Below are 26,735 nucleotides of genomic sequence, written 5' to 3'. Positions count from 1 at the left end.
TATATGGAATCCAGGGGATAGTATGTAATTCCTTTTGTTGGGTGGTTACTTGGGCTGAATAGTCATGGAAGAACACCCATTTATTATCATAATGCCAATCATTCTTCCTCTTTTGTATACAAACAGCAAGAGTTTTTCAGAGGCCAGTAATAAGACTCAACACATTGTCTTTCTTCCACACGAAAATCCCCAAGTCTTGTATCTTGCACCTTCTTGGCTTCTTAAAAACCAGTAAGTTCTGAGTCAAGCAGAGATTCAGGTAGTCCCATAAAACACAGGTTGTTCCTACACAACCTGAATTCCAAATCATCTATCTTGTCGTCATATGCAAACTTTTCTGCATGACAGCCAGCTGGGTTTGGGTCTGTGACAGGACCTCCACCATATCTGAAGTATGTCTCTCAAATTTCTGCATGCAGCGCCCCTTGTGAGCTAAGGATCAGAGCATATTGTTCATTTGTGCAGATGGCTTGTTGAAAATGGCTTTCCAGAGCTGCAACTACTGCCAAGATAAGCGTTTGAATAAGCGTGCCGCTTACTACAGATGTACCATCGTCCACCTCCACCATCTTGCAATCTGTTGATTACGACTTCTCTTTCACTTTTCCTTTTGATTTAGCCAACCTTGCCATTAGCTATCCTAAATTCATCTGCTTAGCTATGCGAGTGCCGGTACTGAATATCGTTGGCAACAACATAACTGTTGGCTCTTCTACTTTTTACGTGGATGATCAGAGCTGATATTCAATGGCACTGTCCAGTTTAGTGCTCTGAATATCGGGGGTTAGGCGGCTATAGGCAATTTAATTTATTTATTTATTTACAGCATATCCCACAATTTCCCACCCATGGGCAGGCCCAATGTGGCTTACAACAATCTACATAAAAACACAGCATGTCAGGGGCCAAACAATTAATGTCCTAGAAGTATAATGGGAAAAAGGCAAAGCGAGGTAAAGTAAAAGAGAAAGAGCAGCGGTGAGTAATGTAAATCACTTTGAATATCAGGCTCATGGTTTCTATTATGCTAAGGGATGAAGAAGAACCCCAATAGGTAGAGAAGGTATTGGAAGAGTATGAATGATGTATCTGGACATTAATGTTCTGTCCTTCCTTCGACCATGGTTATAGAAAAGCAGCAGCAAAATCACAAGTAGAGAGGAAATATCACAAAATGTCAGAGGTGTGGAGTTATTTTAAAAATCAATATTCATAAGAATATAAACACTAAAACACCTAAGCCAAAACCTGCTAATCAGTCCTATCTTTGGGATAAAACAGTACACATTACAATTACATCGTAAACACTGCCAATGTAAGTAACTCCTTACCCTCTTCCGGTGCTCTGCTATTGTCAGCGTTGCATGGAGTCTCTTTCCCTTCCTTAGGATCTTCATTTCACTTGTTATGCTGCTTTGCCCCGCTGAGAGAGTCTTGGATTCTGCCAAGGAAATTTAACAGGAGCTGGCGTGACATCACAAGGCTGAAGCCACTTCACCCATGGTGGTTTTAATTTTCTCCAATGCAGCGCTGCCATCTTGGTACATCCAAAACCATGTAATTGATAGGGTGACAAGCTCTGCCTACTGGGTTCAGGTCAGATAACAGGACAAGCATGCTCCTGCCATTTTCTGTAAAACAGACCTTGTCTTCATGCCTACTATCGTGACCTGCTGTGAGAAGTCATCCAAGTCATTTGCAAAGGACAGTAGCAAGGAGATGGATTGAGTGGGCTTCGCTCCAGCCCCATCGTCCCTTCCTGGACCACCAGAGATACAGGTAGGCCCAGGAGGCATACTAAAACTGGGGGTGGGGTGGGGTGGGGTTGAATGTACAGGGGAATTGTGGGCTTCAAATGGCAATGGGTTGGGGGAGGAGGAGGAGGAGGAGGGAGGGCAGTGAGCAGCTTTCAGGGCTTTAGAGGTTATTTTAAAAAAAGGTTAATCAGGCTGAAGCTGATATTCTGTTGAATAACTGTCTTATGTGGGCTCCGGCTGACTATTGGCTGGGATCTGCATAAGCTCAGGTATCCATCCCCAAAGAAATAAGCCCTCAATATTATACATAGTAACATAGTAAATGACAGCAGATAAAGACCTGTATGGTCCATCCAGTCTGCCCAACAAGATAAACTCATTTTACATGGTATGTGATACTTTATACCCGAATTTGATTTGTCCTTGCCATTCTCAGTTCACAGACCGTAGAAGTCTGCCCAGTACTGTTCTTGTACTAAGTTCTGAAGCTAACGTCGAAACCTCTTAAAATTTACGATCCAGCCGATCCATATCTATTCAGTCACGATCAGGGCGTAGATTGTAGAAGTCTGCCCAAAACCAGTTTTGCTTCTCAATTACCGGCGTCACCACCTAATCTCCGCTAAGTGTCGGTGCCTGGACATTGCCCAGCACTAAATATCAGGGGCTAATCTAGCTGGTGACAGTAAGAGTTTTAAAAAAAGGCTGACCTCTGCTGGCTGCATATTGGGGGATTATTTTATTCTAGTGTTAAAATGTTTTAAAATTAATAGTTTTTACCACTTACATGTAATAAACTGGGTCCTCTGTTTTTCATCTAATAACTTGACCTTAATAAAGCTTTGTATATAGATATAGATATAATTACATCTATAAATATAGATAGATAACCATGCAGCTAGAATAATTTTACAGATAATCTCCCTTAAATCATTTTGCTTTGAAATAAAAACCCATCTCTATAATAAAGAGCAGATTGCAAGTGCTTGGCATTAGGAGTGTATCCCTGCAGTGAGCTCACTAATAAAAATGTTTTTCTTCCTATTAGCTTCATCATTATCTGAAGAATCTTCATTTTAAGAATGTTCTGGGTGAGGAAATCTTTTTTGATGAGAATGGTGATCTCGCCATCGGATATGATATTATAAGCAGAGCCTATCTACCTGATGGAACAGAGACTATTGAAATTGTTGGAAATTATAACCCTTATGCTCCACCAGAGAAGGGCTTTACCATCAACAAGAAGGCGATTGTGTGGGAGAACTTGCTCAGCCAGGTCAGATGTTAGATGGAAACCACTGAACCCTGCATATATCATGTATGTTCTTATAAAACATATAAGAATACCAAAGCTGCTCACTGTTCCTTCTAAGCTGAGCAGGAGTCCTCCAACTGCACTGCTGCAGGTGTGTGTGGGGGGAGGGATCTTCCAGTGGCGTACCAAGGGGGGCGGTGGGGGTGGTGCGCCCCGGGTACACGCCGCTGGGGAGAGTGCCGCGCGCCTGTTGGCCGAGTCCGCTCATTCCCTCCCTGCTGCTCCCTCTGCGCGGAACAGGTTACTTCCTGTTCCAGTGCAGAGGGAGCAGCAGGGAATGAGCGGACTCGGAGCCGACAGGCGCGCAGCACCCCCCCCCCCCCCAGCAGGTAAAAATGCACATGGGGGGTTGCGCTGCACCCGGGGGGGGGGTGTAATTTCGCCGGGGGGGGTGGGCGCATCGGCGATCCACCCCGGGTGTCAGCCAGCCTAGGAACGCCACTGGGATCTTCAAGACCAGTAGGCAGACATGAGTGGACACACATTGATGATGTGTTCCATTTTCTGGTAGATGACACAGGGGCTTTGTGGATCACCTCTGAAGCTCCAGTGCTGTTCTTTGAATGCTTACTGACCACAGCGTAACTGAAATTGGTATAGCCATGATCACAAGTTACTTTTAAAGTAGCCAGCTTGCTGGATGTTGTACAAGTCCAGAGTTTTGGGTGTTTGTAGTCAGCCATCTCTTGCATTACAGACTGCCTACAGTCCCTTCACTAAATCCATGTTGGCTTTGTCTCATTAATCCATGCTTTTGAATATGCTCTGTAATTTTGTTCTTATTAATAGTCGCTACCATTTTGCCTGGCACTGATATCAGGCTCACTGGTCTATAATTTCCCAGATCACCTCTGGAACCTTTTTAAAAAAATTGGCGTTACATTGGCCACCCTCCAATCTTCAGTTACCATTCTTGATTTCAAAGATAATTACATATTACTAACTATTTCTGCAAGTTCATTTTTCAATTATATCAGTACGCTGTGATGAATACCATCTAGTCCAGGTGATTTGCTGCTTTTCAATTTGTCAAATTGTGCTATTACATCCTCCAGGTTTGTAAAGATTTCATTCAGTTTCTCTGAGTCATCAGCTTTGAATACCATTTCTGGCAATGGTATCTCTCCCAAATCTTCCTCGGTAAAGACCAAAACAAAGAATTCATCTCTCCACTATGGCTTTGTCTTCCCTGAGTGCCCCTTTTACTCCTCGGTCATCTAGTGGTCCATTTGCCGGCTTCTTGCTTTTAATATACCTAAAAAAAACTTTAATATGTGTTTTTGCCGCCAACTCAATCTTCTTTTCAAAGTGTCTTTGCTTTCCTTATCACCTCTTTGCATTTGACTTGCCATTCCTTATGCTGTTTCTTATTATTTTCATTCGGATCCTTATTCCATTTTCTGAAGGATTTTCTTTTAGCTCTAATAGCTTCATTCACCTCACTTTTTAATCATGCTAGCTGTCGTTTGGTATTCCTTCCTCCTTTTTTAGTACACAGAATATATTTGGTCTGGGCTTCCAGGATAGTATTTTGAACAGCATTCATGCCTGATGTAAATTTTTGACCTTCGCAGTTGCTCCTCTAAGTTTGTTTCATCGTTTTTCTCATTTTCTGATAGTCTCCTTTGTGAAAGTTAAATACTAACGTATTGAAGTTCTTGTGTGTACTTTACTTACTTCAAAGCCAATATCAAATCTGATCATATTATGATCACTGTTATCAAGCAGCCCCAGCACCATTACCTCCTGCACCAAATCATGCACTCCACTAGGTCTAGAATTTTTCCTCCTCTTGTTGGCTACCAACATCAGTGTTAAAAATTAAAGACTCTCATGGGAACACTTGCTCAGCAGAGGATCAGATCCAGAATGCATTTCTACAATTTTATAACACATTGTATACACTTGAGCAACAGGCTTCACCCCCAGATATAGATCTCTGTTTGGCCTCAATCTCCTTGCCTTGTCTATGTCCTGTAGCGCCTACCCAGTTATCAAGCCCAGTCTTGGATGAGGATACTTTGAGGGCTATTCAGGATATGCCACAAAGAAAGGCACCTGGAATGAATGTATTTACTGCTAAATTTTATTTAAACCCTACCTTGTACACCCACTCACTACTTTATTCAATACCTGGGAGACAGGGTCAATGCTCCCTGAATCCTGGAGGCTAGCAGGCATTACAGTGATTTTAAAACCAGGGAACCAAATGATCAGTGTGGCTCTTACTACCCAATCTCGATATTGGATATTGACTATAAGATTTTTATCAAGATTCTTGCCCATAGGCTGCATCATTTTATTCCTCAATTGATCAAGGATGACCAGATTGACTTTATCTGTGGTTGCCAGACCTTTGATAACATTTGGAAAGTATGCCACCTAATCAATCAAGCAAATCTTGTTCCTAAGTCTGTAGTAATTCAAGGAATTTATGCAGATGGCCTTATATGTTTTCCACGTTGGCTAAAGTGGGTATATCAATGAGATTTTTGCAATGGATCCAGATTATTTACCATGATCTGATGGCAAGATTGCACATTAATGGGACATACACTGACCCGTTTCACCTAGCGATAGTGGTGTGGTAGGACTGTGCTCTGGCTATGGAATCCCTGGCTCAGCATGTAAGGCTGAGCGAGATGATTCAGGGTATTTCATGTGGGGGGATCAATCAAAAGATTCTGTCTTTTGCAGATGATGTACTATTCACTCTCAGCAACCCAATGACGTCCTTAGCAGAGGTCATGTCTTTACTTAAGTAATTTGGGGAGATTTCAAGTTTCTCAATCAATCCATCCAAATCAGAGCTGTTGGCAGTTTTATTATCTCCTCTGGAACAATTAGAAATCAAAAAGACCTTCTCCTTTAAGTGGGTCACCAACCACTTTTGATATTTAGGGATCAATTTCACCACAACACTAGATACACTCTATCAGGTAAATTATTCCACACTACTTAAATCCTTTTGGGAGGAGCTAGATAGGTGGCAACATTTACATATTTCCTGGGTAGGAAGGATACAAGCAATTAAAATGGTGACACTCCCCAAACTATTATACTTCTTCACAGCACTCCCGGTATTGATCCCAGATGTCTTCTTTAGAAGAATACATAGGAGGGTGTTCCATTATATCTGGTAGAATAAACCACCCAGGATACAACAGAAGATGCTTTACAAAGCTTGCTACCAGGGTGGCATGGCATTGCCTAAATTTTAAATTTTGTTATCAAGCAGCACAATTCAAATATATTACCAGTTGGATTTGAGACCCCAATATAAGTTGGGTTCAGGTGGAGCAGGCTATGGTAGGAGAGAGCCCCCTGAGAGTATTCCCCTGGCTGCCTGTCTCCATTATTGGCAGATGAAAAAGTCAGGGAACCCTATCATTGGCCTGACCATGAACTTGTGGCATAGCATTTGTTTAAAACTCTTATGGTCTACGATCTACTTCCAAGAGACTTTGTTGAGGGATTTACGTCAGGACAGCAGGATAGAACCTACACCTGTTGGGAGGTGAACAGCCTATCTATTTTAGGGCAGCTAATAGAAGGTACACTTTGATGAGATGTGGGAAGAATATGGCCTTTCCCAGTGAGACTTTTTCTGTTACAGACAAGTGTCAGACTTCGTTTGACGTAGAACCTGGGTAGAGTTAATTAAGAGCAGTCTTCCTTGGAACGGACAAGTCAGGAAGGTAGTTGTAGAGGAAGCATCACTAGGTTTTATTGAGCTTTACTGCTCCAAATCCCTGTACCACCTCAATATCAAACTGTTTGGGAAAATGCCCTAAGAAGTAAGTCTGCAATGGAGACGTGGGAGAAATATTTACAGTCCTTGTTGTGAGTTTATATAGCATCTAATATGGTAAAGAATAGCTACAAAATGTTATACCAAAGGCACTACACTCTGGTGAAAATGAAATATATGTATAGACAAAGTAGTGATGCCTGCTGGTGGGGTTGTGGGGCACAGGGGTCCTTTTTACATATTTAGTGGACATGCCCTGTTGTACAGACCTTTTGGGAACAAGTTATACAATTAGCATTGGATGTGTTGGACATGCCACTGTCAGGAACAGTTGCTGGATGTCTATTAAATATTAGCCCCTTCGCTTTGCCCCAGCATAAGAGGAAATTGGTCCACATGATAGTCACAGCTGGGCACCTTCTGTGGCTTCTGCTTGGAAAACCCCTACTCTGTCTGGTCACTCTCTTCTGATCACCAAGTTAAACTATATATATTTGGGGGCCCTTTTACTAAGCCATGTAGGCACCTACGCGCACCCAACGCGTGCCATTTTGGAACTACCGCCCGGCTACCGCGTGACCCGAGCAGTAATTTCATTTTTTACTTGCGTCCACTACGTGCGCCTGAAAATTTCCAGTGCGGCGCTAACCAGGCAGTAATTGGCAGTATACGCATGCTGAACGCATGCTGACGATTACCGCCCGGTTAACGCTTGAGACTTTGCTGGTAAGTCAATGGGTGTTGGTAAGGTCTTAGGCCCAAAGTGGATGCACGCCAATTTTTATTTTGCCCCACATCCATTTTCAGCAAAAAAAAGGCCTTTTTTGCAGGTGCGCTGGTGTCTAATACACGCATCTACACCAGCACAGGCCATTTTTCAGCACACCTTAGTAAAAGGACCCCTTGATGTCTAAGTTGACAGTGCTTAACAGGAGTAAACTGCTTTCTTACCACCGTGTTTGGGACAGTTATACAAAGTGGTTGGACTCAATTTTGCCCCTGCCCCCGCAGCCACACCGGTTGGTTGCACTTGAATTGGACAGTTTTCCCACTCTGATGTTTCTTTCTCAGGGGAAGGGGAGGGGAGAGAGGAAGAGAGGTTTTTTTGAGGGGGGAAGCTTACTGCACCCCTACTATTCATGAATATAATGAGTTTTGGGCCACATACCAAAGCTGTATGTTATGCCCTTGGCTTATTATGTATGCTAGATTTGTCACTGTTTGCGCGGCTGTTTGTATTTTATGAGAAACTTTAAATAAACTTTATAAAAAGAAAAACCTCAGACTCCATGCTGGGACTATTTTGGTTCTCACATACCTGCAAATAGGGTAACCACTGCTTATCCCCAATGAAACTCAATGACTGATTGCAGGTCAAACTTGATTCATACTTTATCTTTTTTTCCATTCAAAATAGTGCTCATATATCACCCCTGTATTCTACTGAATAGCTTGGTAATGAGATGAAAAAACTGAAAAGGATAGAACAAGCTGGCATTTACAAAGAAAAGTAAAACTGCATCTGAAAAGTCAGAATCCAGTGTTATCTCAACTTTCTCAGGTTATTTTCTCACTCCTCAGGCACCTCCGCAGTCTGGATGCAGCCAGAGTTGCCTTCCTGGGTTCAGAAAATTAACCAGGGAAGGAAAGTCCATCTGCTGTTATGACTGTATTCCCTGTTCAGAAGGCGAGGTCTCCAACCAGACTAGTAAGTGATAACATGAGGCATGCTCTTGAACGTTGGTTTTTCATCATTGAGCCTGCATCCAACCTTTGCAGTCAGTGTTGTTTAATTATACTGGTAGCCATGGCTATAAAAAATCAAGGTACTGATCACCAATATCCAGATAAATTTAGTACTCGCATAGTTATGTGTTATATATATATTCAGCGCTAATTAACTGGGTAGAAGAGGTTCTCATAAGATTAAGTAGCGCTGACTGAAATCTACCAGTTTTTTCAGCAGCCCATAACTAGATATTCAGGGACAGTATCTGGAGAGGGCCTGACATTGAATATCACAGTACATATGCAGCTGGTGGCCACCCAGGGGAAAAAAATAGATATGGGTTGGGGGCAGGCTCCTGCAGTATCCTGGTGATAGTGTCAAATAGCCATGTGGGAAGCCTGTGGTAGCCTTGCTGTGCTTTTGTAAAAGGGAACCCAAATGTTCTGTGTGAGTAATCAAGGATTTTTGTCCAAATTTGCAAACATAATAACTTAAAAGTTGTTATTCGGAGTTAGACTAAAGGTCCATCTAACCTGATATCTTCTTTCCAATAGTTGTCAATCCAAGTCACAAGTACATAGCAGAATCCCAAAAAGTAGATAAACTCCATGTCACTTATTTCCAGGGATAAGCAGTGACCTTTCCCATGAGTACATATTAATAGTTTATGGACTTTTACACATAGAGGGGCATTTTCGATATGACGTCTAAGTCCAACTTTGGACGTTTTGCTCAAAACATCCGAAATTCAATTGGGAATATAGGCATTTTCAAAACAGAAAAATGTCTATCTTTTTTTTCCACAATGACTATTTGTTAGATGTTTTGTGCTCTGTGCGTTTATCTTTTTGGTCCATTTTGAAAAAAAAAAGTCCAAGTGAAAAATGCATACAATCAAGTCATTGGGAAGTAGGAGGAGCCAGCATTCTTAGTAGACTGGCCATACAGATATCCCGGTAGAATACAGGGGCACCCTAGGGGGCACTAAAGTGGACTTCATGTAAAAGTTCACAGTTACACATCTCACAGTTGCTCCCTTATACTGTATAGTGATCCCTCCAAAACCTACCAAATTATTATTATTATTATTATTAGCATTTGTATAGCGCTACCAGACGCACGCAGTGCTGAACACCTGACATAAAGAGGCAGTCCCTGTTCAAAAGAGCTTACAATCTAAATAAACCTACTGTACCCAACTGTACACCACTACAATATCTCATATTGCTGCAGGTGTCACTTATATGTGGGTATAGTAAGTTGTTTGGTAGGTTTGGGGGCTCACAATTTCACCACAAGTGTAACAGAGGGGGATATGGGCCTGAGTCACCTTCTTCACAGTGCACTGCACCAACCACTAAGCTACTCCAGGGACCTGTTTGCTGCTGCAATAAGATAACATCTGAGGCTGTTATTCACCACTGGGGGAGTAATGGGGGTCATTCCTTTCAGAAGCGTAGCTAGGTGGGGCGCAGGGGGAGCGGTCGCTCCCCTAAATCGATTAAAAAAAAAAAACAGCACCTATGCAGCTAACGGCAGTGAAAGAAGCAGAGGACAGCCAGTTCGTCTTCAGCTTCTTTCTCCTTCCCTCTCAGCTGAGCTGTGGTCCTGCCCTCATTTTCTGTTTACGCAAGGGCGGGACGCTGATAAGGAAGGAGAAAACTGAAAAGGAGCCCGCTGTCCTTTGCTTCTTTCACTGCTAGAACGTAAATCACATCAACAACAACATTAACAAGAGAGATAAAAGCTTTATTATGCCTCAATCTGCTCTTCCATGTTAAGGTATGTAAGGAAGTGGCTCCTCCAAACCAGACAGAAAGTTATCACGTAGGGTCTACATTTTCCAGCAGGTGGACAATGTGAGTATATGAGAGGGACACGCACAACTCACAAAAGAAATAAAAGTTCAGAGAGCAATTCAAATAAAAACATAAAGGGGAGGGAGAGGGGACAGTGAGTTTTGCTGTTCAGTTGCATTCAAAAGGAGAAAGGTTTTTGTTGGCAACTTGATATTAAATGTCTTTTGTTCTATAGAAATGTAGACAAAAGGAGGAGCCAAGCCAGGAGGACAGTTAGTGGATCTGTGACTGCACATTGCTTTGGCATTTTAGCAGTGGCATAGCTAGAAATTAATTTTTTTTTTTTTTTTTTGGGGGGGGGGGGGGGTCAACAGTTAATATAAGTGGGCAGTAGGCACTGAACACTCCATTTCCTATTCCTCCACCAAAATTAAAATGCCTTAGCTGGAGGGGACCTGACCCCCAAACCCCACCAGCTGAAAAAATCCAGAGCCTGCCCCAAGTCACCTGCACAGTGCAGGTGATTTGCTGGAGAGTTGCTGGACATAGGTGGATGGAGGGGAGAGGAGAGTTGCTAGGCATGGATGGAGGGGAGCAGTGGAGAAAGGAGGGTTGCTGGACATGGGTGGATGGAGGGGAGGGCAAGGAGAGAATTGTTGGACATAGATGGAGGAGAGGGAAGGGAAGACAGAAAGGAGATGCACATGGATGGAGGGGAGAGAGAAGAAATTCTGGACATGGATGGAGCGGAGGGAAGACAGAGGAAGGAGATGCACATGGATGGAGGGGAAGGGAGAGATAAGAAATGCTGGACATGTATGGAGGGGAGGGAAGAGAGAGGAAGGAGATGAGATGAGGGAAAAGGAAGAGAGGAGAAAAACTGCCCATGGATGGAGAAAATAGGCAGAAGTTGGATCCACTGGACAGTCGAGTCTGCGGGAGGACCCAGCTTTTACTTATAGATATAGAGCAAGAAATGAAGAAGAAAGAAGGAAAGTAAAGAAATAAATGGAAAGGAAGCCCTGGAAACGGAGTTAAGAGGACAGATAGCAGCAGAATCAGATACTGGGCCAGCATGATCAGAAAAACACTTATGAAGTGGGTGAAAGATGGGAGAAGAACTTAGGAGACTGGGTAAGGGAGAGATAGAGGGGGGATGGGAGTGCTGAAAAGGGAATGAGAGGGAGATGGTCAAAGCTAGTAGGTAGATGAATATTAAGGACTAAAGAGTGCGAGAAAAGTGAGGGAAAAAACATAAAATGAAAGATCAGTGCCAGACAGATGCAGAGAAGGACAGGAAGAAGTCAAGAGAAGAGCAAAGAAATGGAAAAGCCAACCTGGAAAAGAATTTAGGAGAAGACACATGAAAAGTGGAAAAGAGACTGGGACCAGCCCAACTAGAAAAATAGAATGCTCAGACAACAAAGGTAGAAAACAAAACATTCTTTTTATTTAATGCTTTTTAAGGACTAAGATGTGCCTGCTTTGTGAAATGTACATTTTTTTCTTATTGTTGTATTTTGCAGAGTACGGGAGAAAATACATTTCTGTTTCTCTTTTACCAGTATTTGCACTGCTTACAGAGTCTGGCTTTCTTGAAGAGATCTATATAACTCCGCTCCCAATCCCCCCCCCCCCCCCCCACTCTCCCCTCAATCACTGGCTGACTATTTCCACAACAAGGTTCAGAAGATCAACCTCAAATTCACTACCAAGCCACCTCCTCCTCTTCACACTTTAACCCACTCCCTCAACCAACCATCCCAGATCTCCTTCTCCTCTTTTCCTGATATCACCAAGGAGGAAACCACCCACCTCAACCAACCATCCCAAGCCTCCTTCTCCTCTTTTCCTGATATCACCGAGGAGGAAACCGCCCACCTTCTTTCCTCCTCGAAATGCACCACCTGTTCCTCTGATCCCATCCCCACCAACTTACTAAACACCATCTCTCCTACTGTCACTCCCCCCCCCCCCCACCTGCCATATCCTCAACCTCTCTCTCTCTCCACTGAAACTGTCCCTGACACCTTCAAGCATGCTGTAGTCACACCACTCCTCAAAAAACCATCACTGGACCCTACCTGTCCTTCCAACTACCGCCCCATCTCCCTCCTTCACTTCCTCTCCAAAATACTTGAACGCACTGTTCACAGCCGCTGCCTTGATTTTCTCTCCTCTCATGCCATCCTCGATCCGCTTCAATCCGGTTTTCACCCTCTACACTCGACAGAAACAGCACTCACTAAAGTCTGTAATGACCTGTTCCTTGCCAAATCCAAAGGTCACTACTCCATCCTCATCCTCCTCGACCTATCCGCCGCTTTTGACACTGTCAATCACAATTTACTCCTTAACACACTATCCTCATTTGGATTCCAAGGCTCTGTCCTCTCCTGGTTCTTCTCTTATCTCTCCCACCGTACTTTCAGAGTACATTCCCACGGATCTTCCTCTACCCCCATTCCGCTCTCTGTTGGAGTTCCTCAGGGATCTGTCCTCGGACCCCTTCTTTTCTCAATCTACACCTCTTCCCTGGGCTCGCTGATCTCATCTTATGGCTTCCAATATCATCTCTATGCTGATGACACCCAGCTTTATCTCTTCACACCAGACATCACTGCGGAAACCCAGGCCAAAGTATCGGCCTGCCTGTCCGACATTGCTGCTTGGATGTCCAACCGCCACCTGAAACTGAATATGGCCAAGACTGAGCTCATTGTCTTTCCACCCAAACCCACTTCTCCTCTCCCCCCACTCTCTATTTCAGTCAACAACACCATCATCCTCCCTGTCTCATCTGCCCGCAACCTCGGGGTCATCTTCGACTCCTCCCTCTCCTTCTCTGCGTATATCCAGCAGATAGCCAAGACCTGTCGCTTCTTCCTCTATAACATCAGCAAAATTCGCCCCTTCCTCTCTGAGCACACCACCCGAACTCTCGTCCACGCTCTCATCACCTCTCGCCTTGACTACTGCAACCTATTCCTCACTGGCCTCCCACTTAACCATCTATCCCCCCTTCAATCCATTCAGAACTCTGCAGCGCGTCTTATCTTCCGCCTTGACCGATATGCTCATATCACCCCTCTCCTCAAGTCTCTTCACTGGCTCCCGATCAGGTACCGTATCCAGTTCAAGCTTCTCCTACTAACCTACAAAAGCACGCAATCTGCAGCCCCTCAATACCTCTCTACTCTCATCTCCCCTTACACTCCTACCAGTAACCTCCACTCACAGGACAAATCCCTCCTCTCAGTACCCTTCTCCACCACTGCCAACTCCAGGCTCCGCCCTTTCTGCCTCGCCTCACCCTATGCTTGCAATAAACTCCCTGAGCCCATACGCCAAGCCCCCTCTCTGCCCATCTTCAAATCTTTGCTCAAAGCCCACCTCTTCAATGTCGCCTTCGGCACATAACCATTATACCTCCATTCAGGAAATCTTGACTGCCCCAACTTGATTGACTGCACTCTTGTCCTTTAGATTGTAAGCTCCTTTGAGCAAGGACTGTCCTTATTTGTTAGATTGTACAGCGCTGCGTAACCCGGGCAGCACTTTAGAAATGTTAAGTAGTAGTAGTAGTAGTAGTAGAAAATACATTTCTGTTTCTCTTTTACCAGTATTTGCACTGCTTACAGAGTCTGGCTTTCTTGAAGAGATGTATATTTCAGTTTTTGTGGGCATGTTTTTTGTGGTTCCCTATTTTGTATAACATGAGGGTCTGTCCATGTTCTGCATATGTGACTGAGGTGACTGATTCTGCTAGCATGTAGTGTTTTGTGTAGGAATGTGTAACAGTCCAGCTTGTTCCATTTTCCAGTAGCAGGTATATTGGTGCTCTAGGGTCCAGGGTATTTTCATAGGTGAGTTAGGGCTCTTGTGTGTTAAGTTTTCTGTATTGATTTTGAGTGTCTTTTTGTAGGGTTTTGTGTTATTTCATAAAGTGTCTGGTCCTATTGTTTTTGATATGCTGGCTTCATATTCAGCATTTTAGTCTGGTGCATGTGTGTGTTTTTTTTAAATGGCCTTAACGAATATGTATGAGATGTACATATGCAAATGAATATGCAAATGTGCAAAGCCACACCCTTTGCCCCCCAAAATGAAAGTCAAACTATGCCCATGTCTGGCGCCTATTTTACAAAGTCTGCTTCCCCAGACGTTAAAACCTAGCTACGCCTCTGATTCCTTTATTCCTCCAATGGCTATCTGGTCCTTTCGGGCACTTTTCTGTGGACTATTCATTCTAAAAACAGGTCTAGCTCAAAACATCTTAGTTTTAGTCCTGGACATTTTTGTTTTGTTCCATTATGGCTGAAAAATGTTCAGGCCGCTTTGTAGCGCTATATAAATGCTAAATAGTAGCATGTCCTCTAGTTCTACCATTTTCCTGTTTCTTGAAAAGGTTTGTCTGTAGATTAATACCTTTCAAATATTTTATTTCATTTTGTTTATTAAAATAACAATAAAAACAAGAAACCAGAAAAGAACACTAGTGTAAGATAGGAAAGACCTAACTACCTTTACTCATCAGAAATGATTCAATCATAGAAAAGATAAAAAGTATATATATAAAGCAAAATAAATTTATCATCTAACATCCCAGATTCCTGCTGCAGAATCTACCCAGGCCTACAAAGTAAAAGCCTACTGAAAAAGATAAGTTTTTAATGAAGCTTGAAAGGAGATAAATGGTGTTTCAAGCCAAAGGTATTGCAGTAATGAATTCCATAATGCGGGTGAGAGAGAATAAAAAGCACTGGATCTACTGGATTTACAGTTAGCTGTTTCTCCTCTTATCCAAGGTATATATGTTCAGGTCATCAAGTAGCTCCTCAAACATCTTGCAACGCAAACCCAATACCATTTTCACCACTGTTCTCTGAACTGCTTCAAGTTGTTTTATATCCTTAGCATATGGCCTCCAAAACTGAATATAATACTCCAAGTCTGGCCTCACCAGTGACTTATACAGAGGCATCTACACCTTCTTTCTTTAGCTGGCTATACCCCTCTCTATGTAGCCTAGCATCCTTCTGTCCATGGCCACCACCTTGTTGCATTTTTCATCATCTTGAGATTCTCAGACACCAAGGTCCTTCTCCTGAGCTGAGCTTATCAACTTCTCTTCTCATCTCCTTTGGATTTCTGCACCCCACCTGCATTACTCTGATGTTTTTGCATTAAATTTTTACTGCCAGACCCTTGACCATTTTTCTAAGTTTTGGAGATCTCTTCTCATGATTTCTTCTCCCTCTGGGGTATCCACTCTATTGGTTATCTTCGTGTCATCTGTAAAAAGGCAAACTTTTCCTTCTAATCCTTCAGCAATGTCTCTCATAAATATATTAAACAGAATTGGTCACAGCACCAACCCTTGAGGCTCTCCACTGCTCACCTTCCTTTCCTCTGAGTGGATTCAATTTACCACCACCCTCTATCACCCTGTTGGTCAACCAGTTTCAAATCTAGTTCACCACTTTGGGTCCTATGTTCAGCCCTCTCAGCTTATTCTTCTGTGAGGGACTGCATCAAAGGCTTTGCTGAGATCCAAATAGATTACTTATAGCTCATGTTCTTTGTCCAGTTCTTTGGTCACCAAGTCAAAGAAGTCAATCAGATTCGTTTAGCAGGATTTTCCTTTGGTAAAGCCATGTTGTGTCGATCCTGTAACCCATTGGCTTCTATAAAGTTAACTAATCCTACTTACTTCCAAACACTAACAATAGACCAAACAATATATCCTATTGAACCACAACTAAAAATATTAGGAATCATTATCCACAAACATCTATCTGTTGAAAACCAGATCTGAGCAGTGACTTCAAAGAGTTTTGAAACTCTAAGGAAACTGAGAAGGATTAGAAACTATATCCAAAGGCAAGTATTCCGTCTTATAGTACAATCTCTGATATTACCACAACTGGACTACTGCAACGCAGCATACTTAGGATACGTGGAGGGGCATAATCGAACGGAAACGCCTATCTCCATGGGCGTTTATCTCCGAGAACAGGTCCATGAAGGGGCGGGCCGAACCGTATTTTTGAAAAAATGGACGTTTTTGAGCTGGGCTTTTTTTTTATTTAGCGATAATGGAAACTAGAAACACCCAGCTCAAAAACGTCCTAATCTGAGCCATTTGGTCGTGAGAGGGGCCAGGATTGGTAGTACACTGGCCCCCCTGATATGCCAGGACATCAACTGGGCACCCTAGGTCAGTGCGGTGGACTTCAGAAAAAGCTCCCACATGCATAGCTCCCTTACCACAGGTGCTGAGCTCCCAACCCCCCTCCCCCAAAACCCACTACCCACAAATGTACAACACTACCATAGCTCTTAGGGGTGAAGAGGGCACCTACATGTGGGTACAGTGGGTTTTGGAGGCCTCCCATTTACCAGCACAAGTGTTACAGGTGGGGGGGGATGGGCCTGGGGCCACCTGGCTGAAGTGCACTGCGGTACCCACTAAAAGTGCTCCAGGGACCTGCATACACGCAGACCTCTAGGACTGGTTGCTGCTATAAAACATTGGCACACCAGTTGACACCTGAAGACTAATCTCTCCGAAAATGTCCTTTATTGGAATAACTGCATTTACTCACAGTTAACTGCAGATCAGAGGTTGTGCCCCACTGGCAACGAGTCTCCCTGGTACTGAGATGAGCAGTAGGTCAGAGCTGGCACAATGCTGTACAATGCTCTCTTTCAGCCACATTCAAGGTAAGAACTAAGTTCTGTAACGTGGCTAACTCAGGAAAGGGAACTAAAACTGGCTTACAAAAATGGCCACTACCGCATGGACTACAACAGGAAACACAACAGGGCACACTCTGACCCAGTAGGCAGGGGGAAAAGCATCATGGGAGAAGAGCCTACCAACTACCAACATCGTGAGACTGTAACACAAGCTAATGAAATCACGGAGCCCAATACCCTACACCCACCACAATACAATGCTGATGTGACCCTGTACTGCACCCGAGAGCCACATCTGACCCAGGGAAAGGCTGTGACAGGATCAAACACATTCTGCTGTCATGGAGGTGGGTACGGCATTTGAGGCTGGCATACAGGCTGGAAAAAAAGTTTTTAAAGTGGGATTCTTTTGGTGGGAGGGGGTTAGTGACCACTGGGGGAGTCCGGGGAGGCCATCCCCAATTCCCTCCAGTGGTCAACTGGGCAGTTGGGGCAATTTTTGTGACTTGTTCGTGAAAAAAAAGGGTCCAAAAAAAGTGACCCAAAATCGCGGTCAAAATGCCTTTTTTTTTTCGATTATCAGCTAAAGACGCCCATCTCTCCTCAGCTGATAACCACACCCCAGTTCCACCTCCACCACGCCACCGACACGCCCCCGTGAACTTTATTCGTTTTCGCGATGGAGAGCAGTTGGAAACGCCCAAAATCGGCTTTCGATTATACCGATTTGGGCGCCCTTGCGAGATAAACGTCTATCTCCCGATTTAGGTCGCACTATAGGCGTTTTTCTCTTTCGAAAATAAGGCGGAAAGAAAACATGATAAAATCACTGCAGACCGTCCAAAACACAGCAGCAGGATTAATATTCAAAAAGTCGAAATACAATAGAGTAACTCCACTACACTGGCTCCCAATTAAGGCTAGACTGTTCTTTAAGACCAGCACCTTATTTTTCAAAATACTATTTGGCATATCTCCTGACTACATGCTAGATCTGATTGAATTATCACCAAGGAAAGCAAACCCAGGAACCAGGGGATACTTACTACTATACCTACCCAACTGCAGCAACATCACCTACAAATCCATTTACACAGCTGGGTGTAGCTACCTGGGTTCCAAATGGTGGAACTCAATCCCCAAGGCCACAGAAATATCAACAACTATCTCCAGTTCAGAAAAGAACTAAAAACATATCTATTTAAGAAAGGTTATGAATAATCTCGAACGTCACTAATGTTCCGTAACACATGTAACCAAAAATCACACTGTAATACCTCTTGCTACTTGTAAGCCACATTGAACTGAAACTTGTTTTGGGATAATTGTGGGATATAAGATTGTGTAAATAAAATAAAATAACCTGTCTTTTCCTTCAGCAGCGACTCCATTATTTTTCCTACCTCCGAAGTGAGGCTTATCGGTCTGTAATTTCCCACCTTTTTCTTGTCCCTGCTTTTGTGAAGGACCACATCAGCTTGTCTCCAATCCCACAAAAACTCACTGATCTCTAAAGATCTATTAAATGAATCCTTAAGAGGTCCTGCTAGGTCTTCTCTGACCTCCCTCAATATCCTGGAATTAATCCCATCTGGTCCCATAGCTTTGTCCACTTTCCAGTTTTCACGCTGTTTATAAATGCTTTCTTCCATGAATAGTGCAATATCCACTTCATTCCTAGATATACCCTCAGCAACTGACTCTGGTCCTTCTCTAGTATTTCCTTCTGTGAACACTGAAGAAAAGTATTTGTTTAGCATGTTAATTTTATCCTCATCACTCTTCACATAGCCATTCTCAGCATCTTTCAGTCTTACAATTCCATTCCTAGCCTTTCTCCTTTCCCCAATATATCTGAAAAAGGTCTGCTGACCTCTCTTCACATCTTTAGCCATTTTTTCTTCTCTGTGCTTTCGCTAGCTGTATTTCCCTCTTTGCTTCTCTGAGTTTAATCCATTAATCTTTTCTGTAATCCTCTTGTGTTCTTCTGTATTTCTTGAATGCAGCCTCTTTTGCCCTTATTTTTTTCATCCACTTGTTTTGAGAACCATATAGGCTTCCTGTTTCTCTTCTTGGTTTATTTCCCTGCATAAAAATCAGTTGCCATATTTATAGCAGCTTTCAGTTTGGACCACTACATTTTCACATCACCTATGGCTACCTATACCATCAGCTCCTCCTTCAGTTATTCCCCCATTTTACCAAAATCAGTAAGTCTGAAGTCCAATACTTTGAGTTTTGGCCATCTTCACTCTGCTATCTCTCTTATATCAAAACAATTTGTGTGATGATCACTATTGACAAGATGGGAACCCACCCTGACACTGGAAGCAATGCTTCCATTTGTGAGCACTATATCCAGAGTCACCCCTTCCCTCACGTAATCCATCACCATTTATCTAAACCTTTTCAAAACCCAGCTACTTTTGTGACATCCTCCAGCATCCTCAGAACATACACATGCATTAAGCAGAATAAAAGTATTTTTCCTATTTGGTTCAAATATTCTACTTTCTTTCTTTCTTTCTTTCTTTCTTTCTTTCTTTCTTTCTTTCTTTCTTTCTTTCTTTCTTTCTTTCTTTCTTTCTTTCTTTCTTTATTGCATTTGTATCCCACATTTTCCCCACCTATTTGCAGGCTCAATGTGGCTTACAGAGTTCTGTTATGGTTTTACCATTCCAGGATAATAGATATGATTAGTGATGTAAAAGTGTTAGATAGGGAGAGAAGAAAAGGGTTAGGTGGATAGGTAAAGAGATTAAACTGTCGTAGCTGGGCTAGTTGGAATGTTCCCTAGTCTTTGTACATTGTGAAACAGTAAATAACCATTATGAGATCCTTGGGAACCAGGTTCAATTCCCCTTGCTGCTCCTTGTGACCCTGGCAAGTCATTTAGCCCTCCATTATCCCAGGTACAAAATGCTACTTAGGCTGTGAACCCATTAGGGACAGCTCAAGTATCTGTACAGTTGTATTTAAACCACCTTGACTCATGCTTTAACGAGGTGGTATATAAAATTAATAAATGATAAACACTCCACTCATGATTTTACAGACCTCTGTCATATCCCCCCTCTGCTGTTACTTCTCCAAGCTGTGGAGCCCTAACCTCTTTAGCTTTTCCTCATATGAAATTTGATCTATCCTGTCATTTAGTCACTCTTCTCTGTAAATTTTCTAATAATGCTATGTAGCCACAAGAATATGATACAATATTTCAGGTGTGGTTGAAAGGGGTTTGGCTCATAAGATGTAATTTTCGATAAAATAACATGGGCATTCATGCATATCCTGCAACAGATGTTATTTCTGAGATAATAAGACAACATTTTTCATTCTCAGACATGGATTCCTGTATAACATGCCCAGAGGACCAATGGCCTAATCAGAATAAAGATGCCTGCATCCCAAAAATAATAACCTTCCTGTCCTATGAAGAGCCTTTGGGAATAACTTTGACTTTCATCATAATTTTCTTCTTTCTCATCACTGCTGTTATTCTGGGAATCTTTATTTACTACCGAGAAACCCCCATAGTGAAAGCTAACAACCGAGACCTCAGTTACATTCTCCTCATTTCACTCATGCTCTGTTTCCTCTGTTCTTTGATTTTTATTGGCCATCCTGAAAAGATGACTTGTATTCTCCGACAGATTGTCTTTGGGATCACTTTTTCCATTTCACTCTCCTCTGTATTGGCAAAAACCATCACTGTGGTCATGGCTTTCCAAGCCATCAAACCTGGGAACAAGCTCCGGAAATGGATGGGCTCCAGGTTCTCAAACTGTATAGTCCTTTCCTGTTCCCTTCTTCAAGCTCTTCTCTGTGTCATCTGGTTGTGTACTGCTCCCTCCTTCCCATATCTTAATATGAGATCAGAAACTGGAACAATACTAATTGAATGTAAGGAAGGGTCATTAGTTGCATTTTCCATTGTTCTGGGATACCTAGGATTTTTGGCTGGTATCAGCTTCATCCTAGCATTCCTAGCAAGAAATCTACCTGACAGGTTCAATGAGGCCAAGTACATCACCTTCAGCATGCTGGTGTTCTGCAGTGTCTGGGTCTCCTTCATCCCAACATATCTAAGCACCAAGGGTAAGTACATGGTGTCGGTGGAGATATTTGCTATCCTGGCTTCCAGTGCTGGACTTCTGGGCTGTATCTTTCTCCCTAAGAGCTACATTATTCTGCTGAGGCCTGAAAGGAACAGAAGAAAATTTCTAACTAAAACTTGAAATGATGAAAATGGAGTAATTTATTGTTGTCATTTGTTGGGCAAGTCCAAAATCAATGACATGTGTTTTTGCTAGAAACTGCATGATTGATGTTATACATAATGTGAACATAAAATTTAAGTAAATATAATGGTCAATAACAATTTTGTCAGTGATAAATTATTATTGGATTAAACCTCATATATGTGAATAACTTTTAAGGGTCTTTCTCTATCCATCAAATCATTGGGAAACAGTAGTAACACTTAGAGGCTACTTATGAAGCTGCGTTAGCAATTAACATAAAAATGAATATGTTCAACAGTTAGGGGTCTTTAATTAAGGCACAATAGGCCTAATGTGCTTACCGTACACTAAAAGGGCCCTATCGAGGGACACGTTGATGTGTCCCATGGTATTTTTTTCAGTAGCGCACGCTAACCCCATGCAAAAAATATTTTTTATTTTTTGGCATGGGAGGCCTGCCTAGGGGGTGGACAATAGCTGGCATGTGATAAGTGCTCCTGGTAGTAATAGTCACATGCTATTGGGGAAATTAATGGATTGCCATTAATAAACCCACACACTAATTTTGACAATACCATCTAGTAAATGGATTGCCTCACTACATTGTAAAGCATGGCCCTTTTTATGTAAATAGTGCACAGTTAGCTCTGGATTTTGATTGCTTAAGTATGGCATTAAAATTCAGTAAAGGACAGGAGAAAGGTGAAGAGACCATAAGATTTTATTTATTTATTTATTTATTGCATTTGTATCCCACATTATCCCACCTATTTGCAGGCTCAATGTGGCTTACGTGGAGGGACATAATCGAACGGTGCCGGCGAAATATATGGCCGGCGATGTATTTTGGTGTTGCCGCAAACAGCTGGCCAGACCCGCATTTTCGAAAAAGATGGCTGGCCATCTTTTGTTTCGATAATACGGTTCTGGCCAGCCAAATGCCGTGGATTTGGCCAAGGTTTGAGATGGCCGGCGTCATTTTTTAGCGATAATGGAAAGTTATGTCGGCCATCTCAAACCCTGGCCAAATCCAAGGCATTTGGCCGTGGGAGGAGCCAGCATTTTTAGTGCACTGCCCCCCCCCCCCTGACATGCCAGGACACCAACCGGGCTCCATAGGGGTCACTGCGGTGGACTTCAGAAAAGCTCCCACGTGCATAGCTCCCTTACCTTGGGAGCTGAGCCCCCCCACCCCCCCAAAACCCACTACCCACAAATGTACTGCACCCACTAAAACTGCTCCAGGGACCTGCATACAGCCTCTAGGACTTATTGCTGCTATATAACTTTGGCACACCAGTTGACACCTGAAGACTAATCTCTTTGAAAAAGTCCTTTATTTGAATAAGCACGGTTACTCACAGTTAACTGCAGATCAGAGGTTGTGCCCCACTGGCAAAGAGTCCCCTGGTACTAAGATTAGCAGTAGGTCAGAGCTGGCACAATGGTGTACAATGCCTTCTTTCAGCACCATTCAAGGTAAGAACTACGTTCTGTAATGTGGGTAACACAGGAAAGGGAACTAAAACTGGCTTACAAAAATGGCCACTACCACATGGACTACAACAGGATACAAAACAAGGCACACTCTGAGCCAGTAAGCAGGGGGAAAGCACCAGGGGAGTAGAGCCTACCAACTACCAATACCTACACCCACCACAATGCATTGCTGATGTGACTCTGCAGTGCAAATAACAGAAAAGGTGTCACACTTACCCCAGAGCCACATCACAAGCAGGAAAAGGCTGTCGGAGGACAGAACACATTCTGTTGTCATGGAGGTGGGTACGGCATTTGAGGCTGGCATACAGGCTGGGAAAAAAAGTGTTTAAAGTGGGGTGTTTTTGGTGGGAGGGGGTTAGTGACCACTGGGGGAGTACGGGGAGGTTATCTCCGCTTCCTTCCGGTGGTCATGTCAGTTTGGGCACCTTTTTGAGGCTTGGTCGTGAAAATAAAAGGACCAAGTAAACCCAGCGAAATACTGCTTAACGCCATATTTTTTTCTATTATCGGCGAAAGCCAGCTATCTGGTAGCCACGCCCATACCTGCCCCTGTCCCACCTTCGCTTCGCTGCCAACACGCCCCTTTGAACTTTCGCCAGTGAGGCGACGGGAAAGCGGCGATGCTGTCAAAAAAGCAGCTTTCGATTATACCGATTTCGCCGCTTTTCCGAGATCGCCGGCCATCTCCCGATTTGTGTCGGGAAATGGCCGGCGATCACTTTTGATTATGAGCTGGATAGTTTGTTAACATTGTCATTGCAAGGTGACATATAGATTTAATGTTGTGCAGAGGTTAAATGAGGGTAAAAAAAGAAGGAGAGGAGTGATTTAGGTAGCTATAGTAGATGAGTTATCTTAATTGAGTGGATTGTCGGGTGGATTATTGTGGCTATTAGTTCTCATTGTATAGAATGCATAGAATTTTCAAAGGTTTTTCCAAAAATAAAACATGTTTTTCACAATGCTCCACGGCGTTCATATATACTCCTAAATGTATGTACATATTAGGCAAGAAGGGCGACAATTCATAAGGTAGAGTTGGATAGACAGTTAATTTACAAACATAGCACTGGCTATGGTGTCTAATTGAAATGTGTTCCAAAAAGAATCATTGTTCATAGGTGTTTAGGGATCCATGACCCTTATTGCCTGAGGACCTGTAGGGCTATTTCCCTGTGAGCCTCACTCTGCTGCTCTCAGCCTGTGTATACAACTATGTCAAGATGGAGTCTGTGAACTAAGACCCTGCACTTCAGTGACCAAGCAGATTCAACTTTCTGTTTGTGGCAGAGCTCTGCTTGTGGTAAATAACTGGCAGGTCTGAAAAAAAAACTCAAGGTTATGCAGTGGGCTACCTGACCCTTGCACCTCCCTGATGAGCTACAGGGGGTAAGGCCATGGTGCTAGCGAGTCTGATGAGAGACAGGAATGCATACCACAATGTAACAACTGGAAGATAAAAAAAAAAGGTTTTTCTTGCTCAGGGAAGGAGCTGGACAAGATCCTGAGTGGTTGCTGTCTGGTCACCTGGGAATCAGGGGCCAGAGAGCGAAAACCAGAAAGAGAAGTACAGGGAGTACAGACAGAAGAAGAAAGAAAAGAAGAAAGGGAGAATTTGTCTGGTTCTACTGGAAGAAGGGTAGCTGAAAAGAAGACCAGCGAGACCTGAAGTGGTCCACAACCGTGTGAACTGACCATCTGAAGAAAGTACCTGTTGGTTCAGCTCTACCGGCCAAAGAGACGGTAATCCTGCATGCTGCAGAGAGCCTGTGTTGTTTCCTAAGACGGGGACTCGCTGTGGAAAACAGCTGGAGTCTAAAGGGAAAAACCTGTGTCCACTTCATCTGAGAGACCACCTAGAGTTGGCTCGGTGAGGATTACAGAGATTTATTTCCTATAGTCGGGGATTAGCTAGTGGGTTCTTACCTCAGCAAAGGCGGGTTAGTCAGAACTTTGTGATCAGGAAGATGTGCTGCTAACTGTATTACTTCATGACCTAGTCAGTATTACTAATCAGGATTGTGTAATAACCTAGTAACCAGTGATATCAGTGTTTTAGTTAGACAATACATTCTACAGTTGCTTATCAGCATAAGGGAGCTACAATTGTACAGCTGAGCTGTAGTGTAGGGTGTATTATTCTATTTTCTTACCTATATAATAAATTAATATATTTCACAGCAGTGACTTTACTTTTATTCCAGTTCTCTCTAACAGAAGAACAGTTCTGGTGTAGGCCCAGAACAGCCCCTGGACAGAGCTAGGAAGTTGGTTTAGCCAAACTCCTGTAAAAGGAACCTGGGAATTACTCATTGGGTAGCTTTGCCCAGAAGAGTTATTCATCCTATAAATGCTTACAGACCCAGATCCCTGTAATTCCACTCCTGTTTCAGAAGATCTATACTCTCAAAGTTGTATAAAGGGCTTACGTTCATTGAGTATTCTGGCAATTTTGTTTAAGGACCTTGAAAATCAAACATGGGGGTTTTTATTTATTTGTTACATTTGTACCCCACATTTTCCCACCTATTTGCAGGCTCAATGTGGCTTACATAGTACCGTAAAGGTGTTTGCCAGTTCGGTTGATAACAAATAAAGGTTATGTGGTGGACGAGGTAGATGTGAGTCAGGCGTCATGGGGTCGAAAATTTGGCCCTATAGGGTATTGGAAACCAGTGTAGTTTTTGCAGGAAGGGTGTGCTATGATCACACCGCTTGCATCCCTCTGTCATACTGCTTCATTCAGAATTAGTTGTAGCCAGTGCAAACTCTTTTTGATTTGGCATTATCATGGCATAGACCACAGTAACTGACTCATCTTTTTGATATGTGGAAAAAGATATTTTTAGCTGCCCCAGATGATGGAAGCAGCTTTTAAAGGTTGCTTGAATTTACAAGATCAAAGCAAGAGATGTATATAGAATTATCCCAAGATTCTTAACCTGTGATTATAGGGGAAGTTCGTACTTCCCAAATGGTGTTTTGAAGTCAGATACTTCTCTGCTTGTTTTAGGAACCAACTGAATCTCTATTTTACTTGGGTTCAGAGTTTGTTGTTGTTGTTTTTTTACAATTACTGATGTGCTGTTAGATAGGCAGTCAGTTTACTCAAAGTAGGTCTGGTTCGATGGGTATGAGTGGCTGCACATCATCAGCATAGATGTAGAATTTTGTATCCATCAACTAAAGCAGGTCACCTAGAGCCATCAGGTAGGTATTAAATAAAATAGATGACAGTGTGGATCACTGTGGTAACCTCATGGTTCAGTGCCCAAGGTGATGATGTGCTATTCCAGAGCAGAACAGATTGTTGTCCATCTGATGGGTAAGATTCAAACCTATTTCCTTCTGCATCACTTCTCCCCTTATCCCTCTTCAAGCGACTTTGATTCTATGCAATTCAGATCCCCTATCTTATTGTATTTCTTAGTTCCATGTAAGCCACATTGAAACAGCACTGGTTGGGAAATGTGGAATAGAAATGCTGTAAATAGATAAGTAAATAAATGAAAATGCTGTGGCACTGATACCTATTTCTATCAACCATGTAAGTATGATATGATGGTCCACGTGTTGAAGGCTGCTGAGAAATCTCCAATTGTGATTTCTGTGGAAATTGTCAACACATATTAAAAGGGGTAACTGTGTCAGGTGGAACAAAATTAACAGAGACAGGTGGCACCAAATAGACTAACCAATTTATTGAGGCAAATCTCAATTCCAAACCCCTGTCTGAAGCCAGATTAAAATGGATCCAACCATTTAGCCAGTTGTTGAGTTGAAGGTAGACTGTTCTATAAGTGTTGCCAGGAAAGGGACGTTAAACACTGGTCAGTACTGTAGTTTTGTAGCTTGTCCTTGTCAGTTGGGGGCACACTATAGCCCTTTTAGTGCTGTTGGCAGCTGCCCTTACACAACAGTAGAGTTAACAATTG

General features: G+C 42.9%; 1 protein-coding gene across 1 annotated transcript in view; it reads left to right on the top strand.

Annotated features, from left to right (window-relative positions):
* LOC115464444 (vomeronasal type-2 receptor 26-like) overlaps positions 1-21,291 on the top strand; it is a 33,890-nt gene extending 12,599 nt beyond the window's left edge. The window contains exons 2-4 of the mRNA XM_030194824.1: positions 2,806-3,033; positions 8,405-8,531; positions 20,396-21,291. Of these exons, the coding sequence (XP_030050684.1) occupies positions 2,806-3,033; positions 8,405-8,531; positions 20,396-21,291 (1,251 nt within the window). The remainder of the gene's footprint in view (positions 1-2,805; positions 3,034-8,404; positions 8,532-20,395) is intronic.
* Positions 21,292-26,735: the final 5,444 nt, after the last annotated feature.

The sequence above is a fragment of the Microcaecilia unicolor genome, chromosome 3, assembly GCF_901765095.1.
Source record: "Microcaecilia unicolor chromosome 3, aMicUni1.1, whole genome shotgun sequence".
Classification (NCBI taxonomy): domain Eukaryota; kingdom Metazoa; phylum Chordata; class Amphibia; order Gymnophiona; family Siphonopidae; genus Microcaecilia; species Microcaecilia unicolor.
Note: the sequence above shows the minus strand (reverse complement) of the source record. Positions and strands in the feature narration are given on the sequence as shown.